Genomic DNA, 20,087 nt, shown 5'->3' with positions numbered 1-20,087 from the left:
TCCAGTCATAAACGACCTCTTTGTATACATTTTGACTTACTTGGATCAAAATTTCAATGATTTGTATAGTCATGACATTCTAGTTGTAAAATCGGAAATTTTAAAAAAATGTTTTTTCTATCGAAAAATGTCAAATTTGATCATTTTTGGCATATTTATACTTAGTCCAGTCATAAACGACCTCTATCTATACATTTTGACTTACTTGGATCAAAATTTCAATGATTTGTATAGTCATGACTCTCATGTTGAAAAATCGAAAATTTTCAAAAAATGTTTTTTCTATCGATAAATGTCAAATTTGATAATTTTTGGCTTATTTATACTTAGCCCAGTCATAAAGGACCTCTATGTATACATTTTGACTTACTTGGATCAAAATTTCAATGATTTGTATAGTCATGACATTCTAGTTGTAAAATCGGAAATTTTCAAAAATGTTCTTTCTATCGAAAAATGTCAAATTTGATCATTTTTGGCTTATTTATACTTAGTCCAGTCATAACGGATCTCTATGTATACATTTTGACTTACTTGGATCAAAATTTCAATGATTTGTATAGTCATGACATTCTAGTTGGAAAATCGAAAATTTTCAAAAAATGTTTTTTCTATCGAAAAATGTCAAATTTGATCATTTTTGGCTTGTTTATACATAGTCCAGTCATAAGGGACAATATGTATACATTTTGACTTACTTGGATCAAAATTTCAATGATTTGTATAGTCATGACATTCTAGTTGTAAAATCGGAAATTTTCAAAAAATATTTATTCTATCGAAAAATGTCAAATTTGATCATTTTTGGCTTATTTATACTTAGTCCAGTCCTAAAGGACCTCTTTGTATACATTTTGACTTACTTGGATCAAAATTTCAATGATTTGTATAGTCATGACTCTCATGTTGTACAATCGGAAATTTTCAAAAAATGTTTTTTCTATCGAAAAATGTCAAATTTGATTATTTTTGGCTTATTTATATTTAGTCCAGTCATAAACGACCTCTTTGTATACATTTTGACTTACTTGGATCAAAATTTCAATGATTTGTATAGTCATGACTCTCATGTTGAATAATCGAAAATTTTCAAAAAATGTTTTTTCTATCGAAAAATGTCAAATTTGATCATTTTTGGCTTATTTATACTTAGTCTAGTCATAAACGACCTCTATGTATACATTTTGACTTACTTGGATCAAAATTTCAATGATTTGTATAGTCATGACATTCTAGTTGTAAAATCGGTAATTTTCAAAAAATGTTTTTTCTATCGAAAAATGTCAAATTTGATCATTTTTTTCTTATTTATACTTAGTCCAATCATAAAGGATCTCTATGTATACATTTTGACTTACTTGGATAAAAATTTCAATGATTTGTATAGTCATGACTCTCATGTTGAAAAATCGAAAATTTTCAAAAAATGTTTTTTCTATCGAAAAATGTCAAATTTGATCAATTTTGGCTTATTTATACTTAGTCCAGTCATAAAGGACCTCTATGTATACATTTTGACTTACTTGGATCAAAATTTCAATGATTTGTATAGTCATGACATTCTAGTTGTAAAATCGGAAATTTTCAAAAAATGTTTTTTCTATCAAAAAATGTCAAATTTGATCATTTTTGGCTTATTTATACTTAGTCCAGTCATAAAGGACCTCTATGTATACTGTTGGGTACGAAAATCAAATTAGGAAAATTAGCTGGTGCTTACCTTATTATTATTCCTTGGAAAACATAACTAATTATATCTAATTTAAATTATTATATTGGCGCGATATCGTCCATGAAACACATAAAAACTTTATATAACACGTATACTGTTTAAACTGGTTCTTAACTCAACGATCAAAACGTATATTGAGTAAACTGGCTTTCAACACACCACAACGATCAATAATGTATATTGATTAAAAGTGTGTCTAGATCACGCACATAATTTGCTCATTATGCGTTTGTGTGGGCACCAGTGTAAAGGGAATGGTTAAGGGATCCGTACCATAAGGAAAGTCCATACATTACCCCCCCCCCCACCAAAATGAACATTTTTCAACTGCAATGGATTGCACCTTTAACCATTTAGACAATTGTGAAATCGGCGATTGGCAAACCATATTTAAAACAATTACAAATTCAAATAAAGATGCTATAGCGATAGCATTTGGCACTTTTACAAAACTCGAAATTCAAATTAAAATAAAGCACGGGACATGGGAACATTTAACAGGAAACGGGACACAGGAAACACTAAGTGGACTGTTTAATTTTACGGAAGGACAGGGAGTACCAACAATTTACGAACGGGTCGGGTGAGATGGCCGGAACTAGTTCGCAACTTAACGATGCGAACTACTCCATCTTTCGCCGGCAACAGGGCAGTAATTCTTGCCAATGGCCATTTGATCGGGGGCTGGTTTTCGACCATGATAACCACGACATCATCCACTTTTACATCTCAACGTGGTCCCACCACTTTTGTCGTTGAATTAAAGTGTGCAGATATTCACGGGACCACCGTTTCCAGAAATGTTGGGACACTTGACGCAATAGTTCCCACCTTGGGATACGATTGGAGGGTACATTGGTAATGTCTCGTTCAGGGCGAGACAATAACGGGGCTCCGATCAAAAAATGACCAGGAGTTAGGCAAGAAATATCGTCAATGGGACAAGAGGCAGAAATACCCAACGGACATGAGTTCAGGATGGCCTCGATGCGCGCAAGAAGGGTACACAATTCTTCGTATAGCAAGGCTCTATCAGAAGAGACGTTTTAAGTGGTGTTTAACCGACTTTACCCCGGCTTCCCACAAACCACCGGCTGACGGGTGTGCTGGAGCGTTAAAAACCCACTCGATTTCCCGTCCCAAAAGGTAATCCGAAAAAATCTTACTATTTTCTCTGACAAATTGAAAAGTTTCTTCCAGAACTCGAGACGCACCTACAAAGTTCGTACCTCGATCAGAAAACATAGTTTTGGGCAAACCTCTTCTCGCAATAAAACGATCTAGAGCGGCAAGAAAACAGTCGGTAGAGAGAGATGATAATAGCTCAAGGTGAATAGCTTTCGTTGAGAAGCACACAAAAAGGGCAAAATAACACTTATTAATTGGACTATTTCGTCGAGATCCATCTTTTATGGGATATGGTCCGGCTAGATCTACCCCAGTATGAACAAAGGGTCGACCTTGAACGAAACGTGACGCAGGCAAACTGGACATAAATGGCTGATTGGGCTTGGCAATAAAACGGACACAATGAGTACATTTGAAAATGATTTTACGAACAAGTTCACGCACCCGAGGGATATGATACGATTGTTATATGGAATTACTGGAAATTACGTTGTTCCTTGGGAAGCGAAGTGTTTTTCTTAAATCTCAACATCCATGCTATAACTCGCTTGGCTCTAACAAGAGATGAGAAACGTTCTAGAAGAAGAACAACACCATCATCTCCACCTGTAACATGGCCTATCAATGATGGGCCAACCTCTTTTAGGTCGGGCAGGTCAGGAACCGAGGCTACATCTTGGCTTGGCCATAAAGAAAAATCTTGGCGCAAAAAATCGGGACCTGACCACCACAACTTATGGTTTACAAGCTGACTTGGTATACAGCCACGACTGGCAATATCGGCAGGGTTATCAGCTGTTGGAACATGGAACCATTGAGATGGTAAAGTCCGATCTAAAATGTTAACAACACGATTAGCAACGAAAACCTTGAGTAAATGAGCAGGGGTTCGTAGCCATGACAAAACTACCATTGAATCTGTAAATAGGTAAAGCTTTTCTATATGAAGACGAGCGCGGAGTGGCAATAAAGATTCTATAATCTTAGCAAGCATGCAGCTGGCATTTAACTCAAGGCGGGGAATAGTGACTGGTTTTACTGGAGCGACTTTAGTTTTAGCACGGATCAAGCTAATCAACACGCGTTGATCCGAACAAACGACTCGCAAATAGACAGCAGCAGCCATTGCAGAGCTAGAGGCATCAGAAAACCCAACAAGCTCGGGTGGATGAATGTAAGTGTCGAGAAAAACGACGTGGAATTTTGATGGAACGAGAACGTGGAATTTTGATGGTTTGAAGGCAAGGCATTTCTTTGGCAAACTGACTCCATTGATCAATCATACGAGACGGTAAAGGATCATCCCAGTCGATTCCTTGTAGCCAGATTTTTTTGCATCAATATCTTCATCCAGATAACTACAAGTCCCAAAAATCCTGGTAAATCATAGGTACGGGCAATTTGTGATCAAACTTGGCGTTTAGTGGTGGTTTCAATTAGGGATGGTTTCAATTCGATAGCAAAATACATCATCCTCAGATATCCATTGAATTCCAAGAACTTGAACAGTTTCAATGTCACCAAATTTGTGAGGCTTTTCCTTATATTCGTGAGGTAGGTCACTTAAAACGGCGGCATGAGAGCTTGCCCATTTTCTTAACTCAAACCCAGCCGTCGATAACAAAGCAGATAAGTCGGTACGTAGCTGACGGGCTTCAGCAATTGAGGAAGCTCCGGTACACACATCATCGATATACATGTCAGTTTCTAGAACTTTAGCAGCAGTCGGATATTTAAATCCTTCGTCTTGAATTAATTGTTTCATCACACGGAGGGCATGGTAAGGCGAGCTTTGCCAAAACAAACACGGGTTATTTCATACTGTTGTACAGGTTGAGAGGGATCGAAACGCCACAATATCTGCTGAAATTTACTATCTCTTGCATCCAATTTGATGGCTCTATACATTTGTTTTACATCTCCTGTCATAGCAACTCGGTGCAAGCGGAAATTCAAAACAATATCGTTAATACTGTTTTGAAGCTTAGGACCGGCTAATAAAGTCTCATTTAAAGAAGGGAAGGTGGCATTGGTTTTCTCAGCAGGGTTAAATACAACTCTAACTTTAGTTGTGGAGCTATCTTTCGTAACTCCATGATGGGTCAAAACATAAGACGAGTTCTTCTCGGCAAGTACCATGTGACCAGAACTGAGATAATCTTGAAGATTTGCATGGTACAAATCTTTAAACGTGGGCTGTTTTTCTAAACGTTTTTCTAATTTAGTTAGACGATTTAGTGCAGAGACACGGCTATCACCTAGCTCCGGAGCTTCACCATTACGAAAGGGCAATCGTACAATATAAGCTCCATCGGAATCACGGCGATGAGTTTTGACAAAGTGTTCCTCACATTTAACATCTTCTGGGTTCAACGGAGTTTTGACAGGCAATTCTTCAACTTCCCAAAACTTCTGTAACTGGTACGAAAGGTCTGGGTCAGAGTGCATTATCCAATATTCATTGATACTCATTCGATGACATCGATGGACATTCACCCATAACAAGTGTTCCGAACATGGATGGAACCAGAGAGGGATGACCTGGAACTACAGGTTCCGAAGTCAGAAGGTTGGCGTAATGTTGTGCTCCGATGAGCATCTCAACCGAAGCAGGGCTATAGAACTGAGGATCGGCAAGTTGTAGCTGAGAAAGTTTATTGACAATATTTTGTACAACTGGGACGGCAGGAATTTTAGTTGCTATGGTTGGTAACACAGCCGCTTCAACGGTGAGAGAGAACGGACTATGTTTTGAGTTGACAGTACAAACAACAGTACCTTTGGCTGGTTGGGGTTTCCCGGATCCTATACCCGAGATGCGATTGTAAGACGCTGTCATTGGTAAAGTAAGGCGATCCTTTAGTGATTGGGAAATAATATTGATCATACTTCCTGGATCAATTAAAACTCGGACATCATGATGATGACCAAATACATCAGGAATACTAACTATAGCAGTTCCCAATAGAATTTGCTTATGCTGATGTACAGACGGCGAAGGCATAATATTACCTGACAGTGCAACGGTAGGCTCACTGGCAGATGATATAGGAGGAATATTGGCTTTACTATCATTATGAAGCATGGTATGATGGGCTTTGGAGCCACAATGTCTGCATGAAAATTTAAAAGAACATGTCGATCGAGCGTGTGGTCCAAAACAGGAAAAGCATAAAAGTTTTTTACGTAAAACTTCATAGCGTTGCGAAATAGTCATATTACCAAACTGATTGCATTCTACGACTCGGTGAGATTTAGCACAACGTGGACAGGTGTGACTCAAATCTGCAGGCTTGGAAGAGGTTGATTGCACACTAGGCTTCAGTGGAGGAGAAGCATGAGCAACCATGGCTCTTTTAACTGGAACTTTCATAGAACCCATCGGCTTATTGTAATTTGTCTTTGCTGACGAAGAGTTAATTACCTCACATGTAGCAATACGCCCTTCTACAAATTTACGGATATCGGCATAAGTTGGTACAGTAGGATCGTTAGCTCTTGTATCCTCAAAAGCTTGACGTGTTTGAGGATCAAGCAGCCTAAGAGCCATGAACGAAATAAGAAAATCCGAAACACTAGTTAAAGCAAGGTTGTTTAAAGCTTCCACTTGAACATTAAAATCTTCTAAAAATCCTTTAAGTTGACTTTCTTGCGTAAAAGGTTTCACAGAAAATAGCTTCTGACACTTCGGACAATAGCTTCTGCATTAGATGCAATAACTCTTTTGTTTGTCAATCTAGTGACTAAAGTTTTGTAGGCAGTTTCATAGGAATTTTCCGCAAATGGTAGACCTTGTATGGCAGTCAGAGCAGTGCCGGAGACGGAAGAACGTAGATAGCTATACTTTTCAATTGTTGAGAGATGGCCTTGATTATGAATCAATGTATCAAATAATGATTTAAATGAATCAAACTTTCCATAAGTCCCATCAAATGTCGGCAGAGTGATATGAGGCAATTTTGGTTTGATGGTTGGGGCGGAAGGAGTTGAGACGGTTTGTGGTTCAGGCCAAGAAGCCTCCGCAGCTCTAACAGCATAGAACAAATCGTCAAATGCCTGTGAGGATGCTAAAACGTCTGATATTCGATGTTCTACAGCTGCTAAGGCGTTTGTTTCTAATATTTTATTCTGAACGGCATCGAATTCGGAATATGCTTTGTCCAACGTTTTACATCTTGCTTTAAATTGCCTGCATATGTTTAAATCATTCAAACGTGGAATTAAATCGAACGCTTGTTGTATACTTTGAAAATATCGTTCCCGCCTGGCAATTAAAACCTGGATAAAAAAGGGAAAAACAAAAAACAAAAAAATTTGGAAAACAAAGTTTAAACAAGAATAATTTAATCAAACCACCTATTTATCAAAAACCGATCAATTAAACAAGCAAATCCATCAAATAAATAAATCACAAATATAAATTAATAAATTACTCATTCAATCGATCAATTGTTAACAAGTTTGGAAAACAAAGGGTTTATCCAAAAGTGATTTAATAAAACCACCACTTATTCAAATGAAAATCAATCAATCAATCAATCAATCAGGCAAATTTATAAAATATCAAAATCAATTAATTAATTAATAAGGCAAATTTATGAAATATCGAAAATCTATCAATTGATTAATCAGGCAAATTCACAAAATATCAAAAAATCAATCAATTAATTAATAAGGTAAATTTATGAAATATCAAAATCAATTAATTATTAATCCATCAATTTGTCAATTCAAACCAAATGAAATTCATTTCGACATGTGCAATAAAATGATATCAAAACAACACAGCAATTGTATAACATATTTTGTGTCAACAAAGCCAATAAGTTTTATAATGTTTGTATTTTGTTCTTGTTTCAAATAAATTTCAAAATTAAATTTCAAAATAAAATATTCAATTTCAATTTCAAATTAAATAATGGTAATTAATAGCAACCGAATAATTAAGTAAATGTTCACTCTGGCATGGCAATAATGTATCCCAGGGAATAACAATAAAATGGGAACGGGATTCGGCTCAGACAGGACCAAATAATGTTGGGTACAAAAATCAAATTAAGAAAATTAGCTGGTGCTTACCTTATTATTATTCCTTGGAAAATATAACTTTATTTAAATTATTATATTGGCGCGATATCGTCCATGAAACACATAAAAACTTTATATAACACGTATATTGTTTAAACTGGTTTTTAACTCAACGATCAAAACGTAAATTGATTAAACTGGCTTTTAACACACCACAACGATCAATAATGTATATTGATTAAAAGTGTGTCTAGATCACGCACATAATTTGCGCATTATGCGTTTGTGTAGGCACCAGTGTAAAGGGAATGGTTAAGGGATCCGTACCATAAGGAAAGTCCATACATATACATTTTGACTTACTTGGATCAAAATTTCAATGATTTGTGTAGTCATGACTCTCATGTTGAAAAATCGAAAATTTTCAAAAAATGTTTTTTCTATCGAAAAACGTCAAATTTGATCATTTATGGCTTATTTATACTTAGTCCAGTCATAAAGGACCTCTTTGTTTACATTTTGACTTACTTGGATCAAAATTTCGATGATTTGTATAGTCATGACATTCTAGTTGTAAAATCGGAAATTTTCAAAAAATGTTTTTTCTATCGAAAAATGTCAAATTTGATCATTTTTGGCTTATTTATACTTAGTCCAGTCATAAAGGACCTCTATGTATACATTTTGACTTACTTTGATCAAAATTTCAATGATTTGTATAGTCATGACATTCTAGTTGTAAAATCAGAAATTTTCAAAAAATGTTTTTTCTATCGAAAAATGTCAAATTTGATCATTTTTGGCTTATTTATACTTAGTCCAGTCATAAACGACCTCTATGTATACATTTTGACTTACTTGGATCAAAATTTCAATGATTTGTATAGTCATGACTCTCATGTTGAAAAATCGAAAATTTTCAAAAAATGTTTTTTCTATCGAAAAATGTCAAATTTGATCATTTTGGGCTTATTTATACTTAGTCCAGTCATAAAGGACCTCTATGTATACATTTTTACTTACTTGGATCAAAATTTCAATGATTTGTATAGTCATGACATTCTAGTTGTAAAACCGGAAATTTTCAAAAAATGTTTTTTCTAGCGAAAAATGTCAAATTTGATCATTTTTGGCTTATTTATACTTAGTCCAGTAATAAAGGACCTCTATGTTTACATTTTGACTTACTTGTATCAAAATTTTAATGATTTGTATAGTCATGACATTCTTGTTGTAAAATCGGAAATTTTCAAAAAAATTTTTTCTATCGAAAAATGTCAAATTTGATCATTTTTGGCTTATTTATACTTAGTCCAGTAATAACGACCTCTATGTATACATTTTGACTTACTTGGATCAAAATTTCAATGATTTGTATAGTCATGACTCTCATGTTGAAAAATCGAAAATTTACAAAAAATGTTTTTTCTATCGAAAAATGTCAAATTTGATCATTTTTGGCTTATTTATACTTAGTCCAGTCATAAACGACCTCTATATATACATTTTGACCTACTTGGATCAAAATTTCAATGATTTGTATAGTCATGACTCTCATGTTTAAAAATCGAAAATTTTCAAAAAAAGTTTTTTCTATCGAAAAATGTCAAATTTGATCATTTTTGGCTTATTTATACTTAGTCCAGGCATAAAGGACCTCTATGTTTACATTTTGACTTACTTGGATCAAAATTTCAATGATTTGTATAGTCATGACTCTCATGTTGAAAAATCGAAAATTTTCAAAAAATGTTTTTTCTATCGAAAAATGTCAAATTTGATCATTTTTGGCTTATTTATACTTAGTCCAGTCATATACGACCTCTTTGTATCCATTTTGACTTACTTGGATCAAAATTTCAATGATTTGAATAGTCATGACTCTCATGTTGAATAATCGAAAATTTTCAAAAAATGTTTTTTCTATCGAAAAATGTCAAATTTGATCATTTTTGGCTAATTTATACTTAGTCCAGTCATAAAGGACCTCTATGTATACATTTTAACTTACTTGGATCAAAATTTCAATGATTTGTATAGTCATGACTCTCATGTTGAAAAATCGAAAATTTTCAAAAAATGTTTTTTCTATCGAAAAATGTCAGATTTGATCATTTTTGGCTTATTTATACTTAGTCCAGGCATAAAGGACCTCTATGTTTACATTTGGACTTACTTGGATCAAAATTTCAATGATTTGTATAGTCATGAAATTCTAGTTGGAAAATCGGAAATTTTCAAAAAATTTTTTTTCTATCGAAAAATGTCAAATTTGATCATTTTTGGCTAATTTATACTTAGTCCAGTCATAAAGGACCTCTATGTATACATTTTAACTTACTTGGATCAAAATTTCAATGATTTGTATAGTCATGACTCTCATGTTGAAAAATCGAAAATTTTCAAAAAATGTTTTTTCTATCGAAAAATGTCAAATTTGATAATTTTTGGCTTATTTATACTTAGTCCAGTCATAAAGGACCTCTATGTATACATTTTAACTTACTTGGATCAAAATTTCAATGATTTGTATAGTCATGACTCTCATGTTGAAAAATCGAAAATTTTCAAAAAATGTTTTTTCTATCGAAAAATGTCAAATTTGATCATTTTTGGCTTATTTTTACTTAGTCCAGTCATAAAGGACCTCTATGTATACATTTTGACTTACTTGGATCAAAATTTCAATGATTTGTATAGTCATGACTCTCATGTTGAAAAATCGAAAATTTTCAAAAAATGTTTTTTCTATCGAAAAATGTCAAATTTGATCATTTTTGGCTTATTTATACTTAGTCCAGTCATATACGACCTCTATGTATCCATTTTGACTTATTCGGATCAAAATTTCAATGATTTGAATAGTCATGACTCTCATGTTGAATAATCGAAAATTTTCAAAAAATGTTTTTTCTATCGAAAAATGTCAAATTTGATCATTTTTGGCTTATTTATACTTAGTCCAGTCATAAAGGATCTCTATGTATACATTTTGACTTACTTGGATCAAAATTTCAATGATTTGTATAGTCATGAAATTCTAGTTGGAAAATCGGAAATTTTCAAAAAATTTTTTTTCTATCGAAAAATGTCAAATTTGATCATTTTTGGCTTATTTATACTTAGTCCAGTCATAAACGACCTCTATGTATACATTTTGACTTACTTGGATCAAAATTTCAATGATTTGTATAGTCATGACTCTCATGTTGAAAAATCGAAAATTTTCAAAAAATGTTTTTTCTATCGAAAAATGTCAAATTTGATCATTTTTGGCTTATTTATACTTATTCCAGTCATAAAGGACCTCTCTGTTTACATTTAGACTTACTTGGATCAAAATTTCGATGATTTGTATAGTCATGACATTCTAGTTGTAAAATAGGAAATTTTCAAAAAATGTTTTTTCTATCGAAAAATGTCAAATTTGATCATTTTTGGCTTATTTATACTTAGTCCAGTCATAAAGGACCTCTATGTATACATTTTGACTTACTTTGATCAAAATTTCAATGATTTGTATAGTCATGACTCTCATGTTGAAAAATCGAAAATTTTAAAAAAATGTTTTTTCTATCGAAAAATGTCAAATTTGATCATTTTGGGCTTATTTATACTTAGTCCAGTCATAAAGGATTTCTATGTATACATTTTGACTTACTTGGATCAAAATTTCAATGATTTGTATAGTCATGACAATCATGTTGAAAAATCGAAAATTTTCAAAAAATGTTTTTTCTATCGAAAAATGTCAAATTTGATAATTTTTGGCTTATTTATACTTAGTCCAGTTATAAAGGATCTCTATGAATACATTTTGACTTACTTGGATCAAAATTTCAATGATTTGTATAGTCAGGACAATCATGTTGAAAAATCGAAAATTTTCAAAAAATGTTTTTTCTATCGAAAAATGTCAAATTTGATAATTTTAGGCTTATTTATACTTAGTCTAGTCATAAAGGACCTCTATGTATACATTTTGACTTACTTGGATCAAAATTTCAATGATTTGTATAGTCATGACAATCATGTTGAAAAATCGAAAATTTTCAAAAAATGTTTTTTTCTATCGAAAAATGTCAAATTTGATAATTTTTGGCTTATTTATACTTAGTCCAGTCATAAAGGATCTCTATGAATACATTTTGACTTACTTGGATCAAAATTTCAATGATTTGTATAGTCATGACTCTCATGTTGAAAAATCGAAAATTTTCAAAAAATGTTTTTTCTGTCGAAAAATGTCAAATTTGATCATTTTTGGCTAATTTATACTTAGTCCAGTCATAAAGGACCTCTGTGTATACATTTTGACTTACTTTGACCAAAATTTCAATGATTTGTATAGTCATGACATTCTAGTTGTAAAATCGGAAATTTTCAAAAAATGTTTTTTCTAGCGAAAAATGTCAAATTTGATCATTTTTGGCTTATTTATACTTAGTCCAGTCATAAAGGATTTCTATGTATACATTTTGACTTACCTGGATCAAATTTTCAATGATTTGTATAGTCATGACATTCTAGTTGTAAAATCGGAAATTTTCAAAAAATATTTTTCTGTCGAAAAATGTCAAATTTGATCATTCTTATCTTATTTATACTTAGTCCAGTCATATACGAACTCTTTGTATCCATTTTGACTTACTTGGATCAAAATTTCAATGATTTGAATAGTCATGACTCTCATGTTGAAAAATCGAAAATTTTCAAAAAATGTTTTATCTATCGAAAAATGTCAAATTTGATCATTTTGGGCTTATTTATACTTAGTCCAGTCATAAAGGACCTCTATGTATACATTTTTACTTACTTGGATCAAAATTTCAACGATTTGTATAGTCATGACATTCTAGTTGTAAAATCGGAAATTTTCAAAAAATATTTTTCTGTCGAAAAATGTCAAATTTTATCATTTTTGGCTTTTTTATACTTAGTCCAGTCATAAAGGACCTCTATGTATACATTTTGACTTACTTGGATCAAAATTTCAATGATTTGTATAGTCATGACATTCTAGTTGTAAAATCGGAAATTTTCAAAAAATGTTTTTTCTATCGAAAAATGTCAAATTTGATCATTCTTATCTTATTTATACTTAGTCCAGTCATATACGACCTCTTTGTATCCATTTTGACTTACTTGGATCAAAATTTCAATGATTTGAATAGTCATGACTCTCATGTTGAAAAATCGAAAATTTTCAAAAAATGTTTTATCTATCGAAATATGTCAAATTTGATCATTTTTGGCTTTTTTATACTTAGTCCAGTCATAAAGGACCTCTATGTATACATTTTGACTTACTTGGATCAAAATTTCAATGATTTGTATAGTCATGACATTCTAGTTGTAAAACCGGAAATTTTCAAAAAATGTTTTTTCTAGCGAAAAATGTCAAATTTGATCATTTTTGGCTTATTTATACTTAGTCCAGTCATAAACGACCTCTTTATATACATTTTGACTTACTTAGATCAAAATTTCAATGATTTGTATAGTCATGACTCTCATGTTGAAAAATCGAAAATTTTCAAAAAAAGTTTTTTCTATCGAAAAATGTCAAATTTGATCATTTTTGGCTTATTTTTACTTAGTCCAGTAATAAAGGACCTCTATGTATACATTTTGACTTACTTGGATCAAAATTTCAATGATTTGTATAGTCATGACTCTCATGTTGAAAAATCGAAAATTTTCAAAAAATGTTTTTTCTATCGAAAAATGTCAAATTTGATCATTTTTGGCTTATTTCTACGTAGTCCAGTCAAAAAGGACCTCTATGCTTACATTTTGACTTACTTGGATCAAAATTTCAATGATTTGTATAGTCATGACTCTCACGTTGAAAAATCGAAAATTTTCAAAAAATGTTTTTTCTATCGAAAAATGTCAAATTTGATCATTTTTGGCTTATTTATACTTAGTCCAGTCATAAACCACCTCTATGTATACATTTTGACTTACTTGGATCCAAATTTCAATGATTTGTATAGTCATGACTCTCATGTTCAAAAATCGAAAATTTTCAAAAAAAGTTTTTTCTATCGAAAAATGTCAAATTTGATCATTTTTGGCTTATTTATACTTAGTCCAGGCATAAAGGACCTCTATGTTTACATTTTGACTTACTTGGATCAAAATTTCAATGATTTGTATAGTCATGACATTCTAATTGAAAAATCGAAAATTTTCAAAAAATGTTTTTTCTATCAAAAAATGTCAAATTTGATCATTTTTGGCTTATTTATACTTAGTCCAGTCATAAAGGACCTCTATGTATACATTTTGACTTACTTGGATCAAAATTTCAATGATTTGTATAGTCATGACTCTCATGTTCAAAAATCGAAAATTTTCAAAAAATGTTTTTTCTATCGAAAAATGTCAAATTTGATAATTTTTGGCTTATTTATACTTAGTCCAGTCATAAAGGATTTCTATGTATACATTTTGACTTACTTGGATCAAAATTTCAATGATTTGTATAGTCAGGACAATCATGTTGAAAAATCGAAAATTTTCAAAAAATGTTTTTTCTATCGAAAAATGTCAAATTTGATAATTTTAGGCTTATTTATACTTAGTCTAGTCATAAAGGACCTCTATGTATACATTTTGACTTACTTGGATCAAAATTTCAATGATTTGTATAGTCATGACAATCATGTTGAAAAATCGAAAATTTTCAAAAAATGTTTTTTCTATCGAAAAATGTCAAATTTGATAATTTTTGGCTTATTTATACTTAGTCCAGTCATAAAGGATCTCTATGAATACATTTTGACTTACTTGGATCAAAATTTCAATGATTTGTATAGTCATGACTCTCATGTTGAAAAATCGAAAATTTTCAAAAAATGTTTTTTCTGTCGAAAAATGTCAAATTTGATCATTTTTGGCTAATTTATACTTAGTCCAGTCATAAAGGACCTCTATGTATACATTTTGACTTACTTTGACCAAAATTTCAATGATTTGTATAGTCATGACATTCTAGTTGTAAAATCGGAAATTTTCAAAAAATGTTTTTTCTAGCGAAAAATGTCAAATTTGATCATTTTTGGCTTATTTATACTTAGTCCAGTCATAAAGGATTTCTTTGTATATATTTTGACTTACTTGGATCAAAATTTCAATGATTTGTATAGTCATGACAATCATGTTAAAAAATCGAAAATTTTCAAAAAATGTTTTTTCTATCGAAAAATGTCAAATTTGATAATTTTTGGCTTATTTATACTTAGTCCAGTCATAAAGGATCTCTATGAATACATTTTGACTTACTTGGATCAAAATTTCAATGATTTGTATAGTCATGACTCTCATGTTGAAAAATCGAAAATTTTCAAAAAATGTTTTTTCTGTCGAAAAATGTCAAATTTGATCATTTTTGGCTAATTTATACTTAGTCCAGTCATAAAGGACCTCTATGTATACATTTTGACTTACTTTGACCAAAATTTCAATGATTTGTATAGTCATGACATTCTAGTTGTAAAATCGGAAATTTTCAAAAAATGTTTTTTTTATCGAAAAATGTCAAATTTGATCATTCTTATCTTATTTATACTTAGTCCAGTCATATACGACCTCTTTGTATCCATTTTGACTTACTTGGATCAAAATTTCAATGATTTGAATAGTCATGACTCTCATGTTGAAAAATCGAAAATTTTCAAAAAATGTTTTATCTATCGAAAAATGTCAAATTTGATCATTTTGGGCTTATTTATACTTAGTCCAGTCATAAAGGACCTCTATGTATACATTTTTACTTACTTGGATCAAAATTTCAATCATTTGTATAGTCATGACATTCTAGTTGTAAAATCGGAAATTTTCAAAAAATGTTTTTTCTATCGAAAAATGTCAAATTTGATCAATTTTGGCTTATTTATACTTAGTCCAGTCAAAAAGGACCTCTATGTATACATTATGACTTACTTGGATCAAAATTTCAATGATTTGTATAGTCATGACATTCTAGTTGTAAAATCGGAAATTTTCAAAAAATGTTTTTTCTATCGAAAAATGTCAAATTTGATCATTTTTGGCTTATTTATACTTAGTCCAGCCATTAACCACCTCTATGTATACATTTTGACTTACTTGGATCAAAATTTCAATGATTTGTATAGTCATGACTCTCATGTTGAAAAATCGAAAATTTTCAAAAAATGTTTTTTCTATCGAAAAATGTCAAATTTGATCATTTTTGGCTTATTTATACTTAGTCCAGTCATAAAGGACCTCTATGTATACATTTTGACTTACCTGGATCAAATTTTCAATGATTTGTATAGTCATGACATTCTAGTTGTAAAATCGGAAATTTTCAAAAAATGTTTTTTCTATCGAAAAATGTCAAATTTGATCAATTTTGGCTTATTTATACTTAGTCCAGTCAAAAAGGACCTCTATGTATACATTATGACTTACTTGGATCAAAATTTCAATGATTTGTATAGTCATGACATTCTAGTTGTAAAATCGGAAAATTTCAAAAAATATTTTTCTGTCGAAAAATGTCAAATTTGATCATTTTTGGCTTTTTTATACTTAGTCCAGTCATAAAGGACCTCTATGTATACATTTTGACTTACTTGGATCAAAATTTCAATGATTTGTATAGTCATGACATTCTAGTTGTAAAATCGGAAATTTTCAAAAAATGTTTTTTCTATCGAAAAATGTCAAATTTGATCATTCTTATCTTATTTATACTTAGTCCAGTCATATACGACCTCTTTGTATCCATTTTGACTTACTTGGATCAAAATTTCAATGGTTTGAATAGTCATGACTCTCATGTTGAATAATCGAAAATTTTCAAAAAATGTTTTTTCTATCGAAATATGTCAAACTTGATCATTTTTGGCTTATTTATACTTAGTCCAGTCATAAAGGATCTCTATGTATACATTTTAACTTACTTGGATCAAAATTTCAATGATTTGTATAGTCATGACATTCTAGTTGTAAAACCGGAAATTTTCAAAAAATGTTTTTTCTATCGAAAAATGTCAAATTTGATCATTTTTGGCTTATTTATACTTAGTCCAGTCATAAACGACCTCTATGTATACATTTTGACTTACTTGGATCAAAATTTCAATGATTTGTATAGTCATGACAATCATGTTGAAAAATCGAAAATTTTCAAAAAATGTTTTTTCTATCGAAAAATGTCAAATTTGATAATTTTTGGCTTATTTATACTTAGTCCAGTCATAAAGGATCTCTATGAATACATTTTGACTTACTTGGATCAAAATTTCAATGATTTGTATAGTCATGACTCTCATGTTGAAAAATCGAAAATTTTCAAAAAATGTTTTTTCTGTCGAAAAATGTCAAATTTGATCATTTTTGGCTAATTTATACTTAGTCCAGTCATAAAGGACCTCTATGTATACATTTTGACTTACTTTGACCAAAATTTCAATGATTTGTATAGTCATGACATTCTAGTTGTAAAATCGGAAATTTTCAAAAAATGTTTTTTTCTAGCGAAAAATGTCAAATTTGATCATTTTTGGCTTATTTATACTTAGTCCAGTCATAAAGGATTTCTTTGTATATATTTTGACTTACTTGGATCAAAATTTCAATTATTTGTATAGTCATGACAATCATGTTAAAAAATCGAAAATTTTCAAAAAATGTTTTTTCTATCGAAAAATGTCAAATTTGATAATTTTTGGCTTATTTATACTTAGTCCAGTCATAAAGGATCTCTATGAATACATTTTGACTTACTTGGATCAAAATTCCAATGATTTGTATAGTCATGACTCTCATGTTGAAAAATCGAAAATTTTCAAAAAATGTTTTTTCTGTCGAAAAATGTCAAATTTGATCATTTTTGGCTAATTTATACTTAGTCCAGTCATAAAGGACCTCTATGTATACATTTTGACTTACTTTGACCAAAATTTCAATGATTTGTATAGTCATGACATTCTAGTTGTAAAATCGGAAATTTTCAAAAAATGTTTTTTCTATCGAAAAATGTCAAATTTGATCATTCTTATCTTATTTATACTTAGTCCAGTCATATACGACCTCTTTGTATCCATTTTGACTTACTTGGATCAAAATTTCAATGATTTGAATAGTCATGACTCTCATGTTGAAAAATCGAAAATTTTCAAAAAATGTTTTATCTATCGAAAAATGTCAAATTTGATCATTTTGGGCTTATTTATACTTAGTCCAGTCATTAAGGACCTCTATGTATACATTTTTACTTACTTGGATCAAAATTTCAATCATTTGTATAGTCATGACATTCTAGTTGTAAAATCGGAAATTTTCAAAAAATGTTTTTTCTAGCGAAAAATGTCAAATTTGATCATTTTTGGCTTATTTATACTTAGTCCAGTCATAAAGGTCCTCTATGTATACATTTTGACTTACCTGGATCAAATTTTCAATGATTTGTATAGTCATGACATTCTAGTTGTAAAATCGGAAATTTTCAAAAAATGTTTTTTCTATCGAAAAATGTCAAATTTGATCAATTTTGGCTTATTTATACTTAGTCCAGTCAAAAAGGACCTCTATGTATACATTATGACTTACTTGGATCAAAATTTCAATGATTTGTATAGTCATGACATTCTAGTTGTAAAATCGGAAATTTTCAAAAAATGTTTTTTCTATCGAAAAATGTCAAATTTGATCATTTTTGGCTTATTTATACTTAGTCCAGCCATTAACCACCTCTATGTATACATTTTGACTTACTTGGATCAAAATTTCAATGATTTGTATAGTCATGACTCTCATGTTGAAAAATCGAAAATTTTCAAAAAATGTTTTTTTCTATCGAAAAATGTCAAATTTGATCATTTTTGGCTTATTTATACTTAGTCCAGTCATAAAGGACCTCTATGTATACATTTTGACTTACCTGGATCAAATTTTCAATGATTTGTATAGTCATGACATTCTAGTTGTAAAATCGGAAATTTTCAAAAAATGTTTTTTCTATCGAAAAATGTCAAATTTGATCAATTTTGGCTTATTTATACTTAGTCCAGTCAAAAAGGACCTCTATGTATACATTATGACTTACTTGGATCAAAATTTCAATGATTTGTATAGTCATGACATTCTAGTTGTAAAATCGGAAATTTTCAAAAAATATTTTTCTGTCGAAAAATGTCAAATTTGATCATTTTTGGCTTTTTTATACTTAGTCCAGTCATAAAGGACCTCTATGTATACATTTTGACTTACTTGGATCAAAATTTCAATGATTTGTATAGTCATGACTCTCATGTTCAAAAATCGAAAATTTTCAAAAAATGTTCTAGTTGTAAAATCGGAAATTTTCAAAAAATATTTTTCTGTCGAAAAATGTCAAATTTGATCATTTTTGGCTTTTTTATACTTAGTCCAGTCATAAAGGACCTCTATGTATACATTTTGACTTACTTGGATCAAAATTTCAATGATTTGTATAGTCATGACATTCTAGTTGTAAAATCGGAAATTTTCAAAAAATGTTTTTTCTATCGAAAAATGTCAAATTTGATCATTCTTATCTTATTTATACTTAGTCCAGTCATATACGACCTCTTTGTATCCATTTTGACTTACTTGGATCAAAATTTCAATGATTTGAATAGTCATGACTCTCATGTTGAATAATCGAAAATTTTCAAAAAATGTTTTTTCTATCGAAATATGTCAAACTTGATCATTTTTGGCTTATTTATACTTAGTCCAGTCATAAAGGATCTCTATGTATACATTTTAACTTACTTGGATCAAAATTTCAATGATTTGTATAGTCATGACATTCTAGTTGTAAAAACGGAAATTTTCAAAAAAATGTTTTTTCTAGCGAAAAATGTCAAATTTGATCATTTTTGGCTTATTTATACTTAGTCCAGTCATAAACGACCTCTTTATATACATTTTGACTTACTTGGATAAAAATTTCAATGATTTGTATAGTCATGACTCTCATGTTGAAAAATCGAAAATTTTCAAAAAAAGTTTTTTCTATCGAAAAATGTCAAATTTGATCATTTTGGGCTTATTTATACTTAGTCCAGTCATAAAGGACCTCTATGTATACATTTTTACTTACTTGGATCAAAATTTCAATCATTTGTATAGTCATGACATTCTAGTTGTAAAATCGGAAATTTTCAAAAAATGTTTTTTCTAGCGAAAAATG

The 20,087-nt window shown here is 30.5% G+C and overlaps 2 protein-coding genes across 2 annotated transcripts; both read right to left on the bottom strand.

Annotated features, from left to right (window-relative positions):
* Positions 1–3,335: 3,335 nt before the first annotated feature.
* Positions 3,336–3,773, bottom strand: LOC123304829. The gene has a single exon (XM_044886398.1). The coding sequence runs from the start codon at positions 3,771–3,773 to the stop codon at positions 3,336–3,338; it is 438 nt and encodes a 145-aa protein (XP_044742333.1).
* An 851-nt stretch (positions 3,774–4,624) lies between these two features.
* Positions 4,625–5,308, bottom strand: LOC123304828. The gene has a single exon (XM_044886397.1). The coding sequence runs from the start codon at positions 5,306–5,308 to the stop codon at positions 4,625–4,627; it is 684 nt and encodes a 227-aa protein (XP_044742332.1).
* Positions 5,309–20,087: the final 14,779 nt, after the last annotated feature.

Source organism: Chrysoperla carnea, unplaced genomic scaffold (assembly GCF_905475395.1).
Source record: "Chrysoperla carnea unplaced genomic scaffold, inChrCarn1.1, whole genome shotgun sequence".
Taxonomy (NCBI): Eukaryota; Metazoa; Arthropoda; class Insecta; order Neuroptera; family Chrysopidae; genus Chrysoperla; species Chrysoperla carnea.
The sequence above is the reverse complement of the archived record's forward strand: the minus strand, read 5'-3'. Positions and strand labels throughout refer to the sequence as shown.